This window comes from Bactrocera latifrons, unplaced genomic scaffold (assembly GCF_001853355.1).
Source record: "Bactrocera latifrons isolate USDA-ARS-PBARC rearing strain unplaced genomic scaffold, ASM185335v1 scaffold_137, whole genome shotgun sequence".
In the NCBI taxonomy this organism is placed as follows: Eukaryota; Metazoa; Arthropoda; class Insecta; order Diptera; family Tephritidae; genus Bactrocera; species Bactrocera latifrons.
In genome coordinates this window covers 119,297-127,050 of record NW_017534819.1, presented here as the reverse complement: position 1 = coordinate 127,050, position 7,754 = coordinate 119,297, and the positions used below count along the sequence as shown (strand labels likewise).

Sequence of the window (7,754 nt, the reverse complement as noted above, 5' to 3'; positions counted from 1 at the left end):
GCTGGCGATTGTTCGAACGTGCAGGGTGCAACGGGTTCGCGCATYGGCATCATTGTGCAAGCAATCTCTACTCTAACCATCGGCGTAATTCTATCGTTTACATACTCCTGGAATTTGACACTGGTCACTCTGCTTACYGTGCCGCTCGTGTGTGCGTGCATACTTTTCGAAGCACGATTTATGGAGGCGAGTACGAATGTAGAGCGGCTAGCAATTGAAGATGCGTCGCGTGTTGCGGTGGAGGCAATAGCTAACATACGCACTGTAACCAGTCTGGGCCAGGAACGCCATGTGCTTGAGCGCTATTGCGAGCAAATAGACAAAGCCGATAAGGCGTGTCGCAAGAAGGTGCGTTTCYGCGGTGTGGTCTACGGTATGGGGCAAACGGCACCGTTCTTAGCCTATGGCATTTCTTTGTACTATGGTGGTATTCTAGTAGCCAATGATGAAATACCGTATGCGAATATTATAAAGTGAGTGGAGGAAAATATTTCAATGATTCTTTGCCATAAATAATAATATGCRCTTSTTTAGAGTCTCCGAGGCTCTAATTTTCGGCTCATGGATGTTAGGACAGGCTCTGTCATATGCGCCCAATGTTAGCGCTGCCGTGCTGTCAGCAGGACGCTTACTAAAACTGTTTCAACGTACACCCGCTGTGTACAGTCCCGCAGATAAGCCATACAACACAACTATGGTAAGTCTTCAAACCAATATGGTCTAGTACTGAACATTYTTAACCATTCAATTCAAAATTTTAGAAATCTGGAGGCGACATTACTTACGAAAACGTCGATTTCAATTACCCGAATCGCAAAGGCATAACTATACTGCAGAACCTTAATTTGACCATCAAAGGCGGCACTACAGTRGCYTTGGTTGGACCTTCAGGTTCGGGCAAATCCACATGTGTACAGCTGCTGTTACGTTATTATGATCCTGTTCGGGGTAAAGTCAATTTGAGTGGAGTACCAACAACGGAATTCTCATTCGATAGCTTACGTTCCGGCATGGGTCTAGTTTCGCAAGAGCCCGTTCTATTTGACCGAACCATTGCTGAAAATATCGCGTACGGCAACAATTTCCGCACAGATATTCCGATGGCTGAAATTATTGAAGCAGCCAAGAAATCGAACATACATCAGTTCATCACCTCCTTACCGCAAGGCTACAACACACGTTTGGGCAGCAAAGGCGCTCAACTGTCCGGGGGTCAGAAGCAACGCATTGCCATAGCACGCGCTATGGTACGTAATCCAAAGATATTGATATTGGATGAGGCTACGTCTGCATTGGATATGGAGAGTGAGAAGGTGGTGCAAGAAGCCCTTGATGCGGCACGCAGTGGTCGTACTTGCCTTACCATTGCGCATCGTCTGACCACAGTGAGGGATGCGGACCTAATCTGTGTGCTGAAAAAAGGTGTGGTTGTGGAGAAAGGCARCCACGAAGAATTAATGGCATTRAATGGCATATACGCAGAGCTGTATATGATGCAGCAAGTGGCTTAACCAATGGTTCCCCTTAGAATTATTGTTGGTAGTAACCTGATATCTACATAAAGTCAATTCGATATTAATGTAGCATTAACTTTATTGTTATTTTATGTGTAAAATATATAAATACATAGAATTAAAACTAAATTTCTTAAATTGGTATTTTGCTGTAAATACAACGAGGCTTAAACTGCGATGCACTTAAAATTGTTGTTGTTAAATTCTCAAATGCGTGCATTGATGATGCTGGTTAAGTACTGATGAAACCAATATTTTGATACTACGCATACAGTGTACTCGTTTTGCTTCAAAGCCTACTGTCCGTCATCGCCCCGGGATTAGCAAGCGCATTTTTACGTTCTTGTATAGCGCACGTAAGTTTGCGGAAAGGCCCTAAAGGTAGCCCTAAGGATTTTAGATCCGCCTCGGTTAAAAGTATCAACGTGTCCAGATCAATTTGTTGTTTCTGAAAACTAAGATGGTAAACCATTGTTACTTAGATCAAGTAAGCTCACTTTCGACTTGAAAATACTCACACAGGCAAATACTCCTCCAAGCCCCAGGCGGTGAGAAAACGTGCTATTGGATTGCAYGCATTGTCCTGCTCATCATCACTATAGCCATCCGCACCCTCAGAATCGGAATCAGATATATTGAGGAATGATCGCTGTTTGCTGCTACGTGTTTTCGTCACAGTTGTGGCGCCACTATGMCGCCCTGTTGCTGTGCTGGTACTCGTGTTGCCGGTTTCCATGTCGTGTGGCATATAGTCATCTGGCTGCAATTGACTCAGGGCCGCAGTCACCGAACGCCGAAAAGCTATACTACCTAACATCGGCCGATCGAATAGGCCAGCCGGGCGTTGCATTGCGAATTCTTCACTCAGACGCCCGGTGGAGGTTAATGTATCCCCAAGTATATCAGGTTGTGAAAAGGAACGTGAAAGTGTGCCATAACCTAGCTTGGCGGTTTCACGTTCACGATCACTGCTCGGTTCGTCTACTTCGAAAACATCGCTGATTTTACCTCGCTTGCTGCTCTCTTCATTTGAGCTGAACGTGCCCACATACAGCACTTCCGAGTCGCGTTGTACACCTATAAGCGACGTTACTGTGCGTTTACCATCCGGTTCAATGCCACCAATCTTGAAGCCAGTCTCTTCAACTTTATTTGAATGACTCGAGTGTGGATGGCTGCGCAGCTTCTTCTGCACCGTACCGACGCGACTCGCAATTGAACCAACACTACCGCCRCTACCACTGCCTGGCGATACGAGCTCACTAAATTTTGTGGCCGTGCTACCGCTACTAATACTGGGACAGGGCGCAGCAWGTGGCGCTGAGTCTCGCGTTGGTTTATGTAGATTTCCTTGACTGGACCARATCTTCTGTTTCAGTGTTGACAACATATTTGACTTATTGCTGTTATTCGCGACGGTCATTGATTTGCCACCCGTTTCAATCTGGTCCATTTCCAGTTTTTGTTGACGTTTCATATATTCGCGCATGCGTTTCTCACAATTCTTTTCCGCCAGCTCACGCATAGCTTTGGCCTTTTTCCTGTTAAAAAAAAAAACCCCAATATTTAAATGCTTTTAGAATTATATCACATATTTGTAGAGGCTTACTTGTCGTTGGTCTCGAAATTGGCTGTAGCGCTATCCAAATACCGTAGAATGTCATCGCGATTGTTGATGGCCGCTAAGTCCTTAGCACTATGACGATCGATATCAAGCGCATAGATATTGACGCCGAATTTCACCAGGAAGTCCACACAATGCAGATGTCCCTTAGCGGAGGCTAAATGCAGCGCCGTATTGCCAAACTGGTCACATTTGTCAGGGTCACCTCTGAGAAGCGCGAAAGTCTCATAAATTAATATATAATCGTATAAATAAGAAAGCAATTAATTACCCTCTCCCACAAAGCAAACGTAACGCATCCAAACGTCCCTCAAAGGACGCCCATAGCACCGGTGTCATAGAATCATCGTCCTTAGCATTGGCATCCTTACGTGTAGCTTCTTTTAGAACGTCAAGTAAGCCATCTTTTGCAGCTCTGCAAATAAAAAATACCAAACATCAGTAAAAACTAGCGCCCTTAATTTCAGTCTACTTGCTTCCAATATAATTCTAACGAGTACTAAATGACGATGTTATTAAAAAGAGGACCCAGAATATATCCTAAACGGAAATAATGGATGAAAAATTGTCAAGTCGAACGTAGAAYATCTTCCAACTGATCAAATTTGACTCGTACGACCAAAAGTATCTACATTTCACCCTATTTCATACGAATCTTGAATTATCGCCTTCAAAATGCCAATACAAATGCTTCTAAGCCAATACATGCACCCAACACACTAAGGATGCAATCTTACTTACAATTTTATTGTAAAGTTTCGCATTTTTAATATGTATGCTATATGTGTTATTTATAGTATCTTAAAATATTCTTCTCGACCAAAAAATGGAATTAAATCGCGAACATTTCCGCGCTCATAGGTGAACCWAATTCAATTTTTGAGGATGAAACTCCATGAAGAACTAGTGCTTATCGATGGTTTAGTAAATTCAGTCGAGATCGTAACTCAAAAAAAGCCTCTTGGCAATTGGTTGAAAGAAATGTTAACAAAATACGATAGCGGTGCTTCGAAACTCGTCTATGACATCGGGACAAGCGATGAATCGTGGATTTATTTACCTATAGGAGCCTGAAAGTAAACAGCTGTCGACTGTATGGGGTTTCAAAATGAGACGAATTCGTTGTTCGTGCACGAAGCACTTCCAAGCAAATGCTTGACTGTTTTCTGGATAAACTGGACATAGAGCAACCATACCACTGGAACACCGAAGAACAGTAAATTCTGAGTRGTATACCACCATTTGATTGCCAGTTATATTTCAMGAAATCCGAAAAAGTAACCGCTGAAGACGTATCACTGTACAGCACTGCAACAACTGTATTTTTGAGCACTCCAAACATCGATTTGATGCCTCCGTGTAGTCCAGGCTTGAAACCGAATGACTTTTTTTTATTCCCTTTCGGAAAAGTAAAATTAGGGGTCAAAGTTTTTCGACACCTGACGAGGCAGTTGATAAGCTAAAATGCATGTCAGGGTTGCAAATAGTGCTTCCGAAAATAAAAGACATGCCGAAATATGAAAAGCAACCTACGTATAGGCTTCGGCAGAAGTGACCTTCAATACCTGCAGAGATTTTTTTTTTGTTTCGGCTCRTTTTTAAAGCGCCATTCGCTAAATTGTTGGACGGTTTCGGCAACTTTAATTCAGTAATGATGCATATGATGGTTGCAGGATCTTCAGTTACTTTCCCGAGCATATCTTTTGCTTCCACTGCTCGACGTGGTTTTAGCAAAACAATCAGGTCTCACATTTGGACGCTTCATATCCAAAATAGTAACCTGTACCCGTGATTCCATTAAATACCACAAAATTTCAGGCAAACTGGTCGTTAATTTTTTGTTCTTGAAAAATACCAGACAAACCTTTCACGTCGTTAACAAACAGCTGTCAAAAACACTAATAGACCATATGGAGGTCGAACGAACAAAGAAACAGATTGTACCAAAATATTAAAAAAATTTGTTTGTGGTTTATACGCGCAATTCAAATAGGCTAGTCCGAGTCAAATTTGATCAGATGGAATAACAAAAATTATACATCAGAAACGGCTGATTAGCAAGCATCGAATATCGAAAGCGCGAAAACCAAAAAGTTAGCTTGCTTTGTATCTTATGCATGCAGGAATATACATRCATACATATAGACATACATAAGTATGTATGCTTGATTGATAACAATTAAGGAAGATGACAATTGCAAACTTGTTGAATTTTTATCTTGAATGTTGTTGGTATGCTAAGAAGTGTGCGATTGTATTTAAAAGAAATATTTAGATACTCACTTGTGAAATCGGTCGGAAGACATGCTTAATTTTTATTTCCTTTTTTCAACGTTCAATTCACTGGTCGTAAGCGAAAAACTCCAGAATGATCACGTTTCATATACATACATAAATACATATATAATATATACTATGTATGTCACTCATAAACAGTCTTTGGGCAAAATTATATTCACATATGCATGTATGCATGTGCATTCAACGCACTTTTATTTCTTTAGTCTTGCTTCGGTTTGAGGTTGTAATATAATGCCAATGTTTTGACTAACATATACCCTATKTACATACATACATATATATGTATATTTTAGCAGGCGGCGGGATGAGCTTCTTGAAACCCGTTTTGGTTTTAGAAGCATATGTACATATACGATACTTAAATATTTGACAGTTTCCACCAAGAGTCCATAAAGCTTGGGAAGCACTTTTTCGATTTGTGCTCCTTAATCCGCAAAGGAGTCCTAAACCAAAAAGTACAAAATGCATACATATGTATGTATATACAGTAAATTTTTTCAACGGACAAATTTCATAACCACAACGTTTTCATTCACATTTTCTTACAAAGCCAATTCCTATAGCCGGACATGAATACGTTCCAATGACCCGACACGGACACTATTTTGTTAACTTTTCATTCAAGTGATTCAAGATTTCATAAAGTGTTTCAAGAAAATTTTGCACAGTTTCCAGTTCCCGGTATTTCTTATTAATTTGTGGAGTTTCGCGACAGCCTATTCTTTAAAAATACGAAAAATGATCACAGCACAATAATTACCACTCATTCACCCAGGCCTGACACTGGATCACATTTATTAGTTCAGTAGAAATATAGTTCTCAGTTTCTGTTTCTGACTCTAAGGATATGAACAGCTCTCATATCCGGACAAAAACACTCCGAGCGGTGGGTGTCCTGTTATGAGGAATTTCACTGTACATGTATTAAAGTTTATATTACAAATCAGTTAAATATGCATACGTAAATATGGCTATCTGCATAGATCCCATCTGCAAGCATACATACATATGTAGATACATATATGGTATATCGCATTGTAACATTGCTATGTATGTATATACATATGTATGTATGGACACATGAATTGAATGAGACGTGTTGCGCTATAACGGAACTTTAATTTGGAGTTCACTCAACTGTTTACAAAGAGTTGACGAATGTAATAACTTGGTTGGTAAGTATACATACATACATACATACATACATACATACATAAAAACTAACAACAAATTCACCGTACACTCTTAGTTGAACATACAATTTCATTAATTTTTAGTGACTTTACCGCACCGTCAACAAAAACTAGCAGAGGCAAAATCAACGAATGCAAATTTTTTGAATGAAAATTATACACACAGACATTTACACAGACATAAGTACATTTGATGCCGAAAAAGTTCCTGCAATTACCACCAATTCTAATCACAAAAAATTAATATTCACAAAATTTTTATCTCAAAAAAAGCAATGAATATCTTTGTGTATATACACACATATTACATAGGAATTTGTATTCGTACAAACGAAAAAAACAACAATGAACACAACACTATCGGCGAGAAGCGACGTGTACACACGCAACTGCAACTTTTTCTTAACGTGTCTCAAGCAAGTTTTCTTTCCACCGCTTCTATCAGCTGGTTGTAGTAACTTTTAGCGCGATCACTTGTCTAACGATGTTGTTGGCGGAATGAGTGGCACACAAAGACTGCGGGTTCTTTAGTTCGTTGAAAGCGATTTGGTCAATATAAACCGTTGTCTATTGTGAGTACGCTTAGTTAACTTGGCTTGCAGAGTTGGAGCCGAGCTCGCCATGGTAATAAGAGTTTTTCTGTCTCTTCGCGAGTCGACGACTATGGACACACATATACTGGTGTATGTAAAGCAATTTTGCCAGAGAACGTGTAATTATAATTCTATATTCTCTGCTTCCAAACGTTTTTGTCTCTAGTTGGTAGGTGTCTGTGCTCTTTCAAACAATCTTACAAAATCGGTTCCGGTTGTCGCTAAAAAATACAACCAACGTTAACATTGGCAGCACTGAAAGTCGAAATCAACATAGAACGTAAATTATATACGATCTCTGGCAGGAATCAATAAGAAAGACAAAAATACATCATACATGCCAAAATAATTTTATTTAAAAAGTAGAAATTTCGTTTATTTTCACAAAGCTACTCAAACAAATTAAGCGCAAAAACAAAAGAAAAGGAGCCGAACAAATAAAAATTGCTCTGAAAGTCAAAATAACCCACTTTACTATTTTGACAGCGGCAGCTAAAGGTTAACGCTGAGTTGCTAAAATAAGTCTTTT

At 39.9% G+C, this 7,754-nt stretch overlaps 2 protein-coding genes across 15 annotated transcripts in view; one reads left to right on the top strand and one right to left on the bottom strand.

Annotated features, from left to right (window-relative positions):
* The window catches only part of LOC108965226 (multidrug resistance protein homolog 49), a gene marked incomplete in the record, with an annotated part of 31,399 nt that extends 29,756 nt beyond the window's left edge, over positions 1-1,643 (top strand). The window contains 3 exon segments of the mRNA XM_018927474.1: positions 1-473; positions 535-697; positions 762-1,643. Of these exon segments, the coding sequence (XP_018783019.1) occupies positions 1-473; positions 535-697; positions 762-1,511 (1,386 nt within the window).
* Positions 1,644-1,737: 94 nt separating this feature from the next.
* On the bottom strand, positions 1,738-7,133 carry LOC108965227 (Usher syndrome type-1G protein homolog). 14 transcript variants are annotated; one of them, XM_018927476.1, is made up of 7 exons: positions 6,681-7,133; positions 5,986-6,429; positions 5,422-5,882; positions 3,410-3,553; positions 3,124-3,345; positions 2,033-3,055; positions 1,738-1,969 (listed from the first exon to the last, which is right to left on the bottom strand). In XM_018927476.1, the coding sequence occupies exons 3-7, from the start codon at positions 5,442-5,444 to the stop codon at positions 1,804-1,806; spliced, it is 1,578 nt and encodes a 525-aa protein (XP_018783021.1). In that variant the 5' UTR covers positions 5,445-5,882; positions 5,986-6,429; positions 6,681-7,133; the 3' UTR covers positions 1,738-1,803. The 14 variants fall into 14 exon arrangements, with proteins under 14 accessions (XP_018783021.1, XP_018783025.1, XP_018783024.1 ...); XM_018927480.1 differs by having other exon boundaries at positions 6,200-6,429; XM_018927479.1 differs by having other exon boundaries at positions 5,422-6,160; positions 6,699-7,133.
* Between the last annotated feature and the right edge of the window lie 621 nt (positions 7,134-7,754).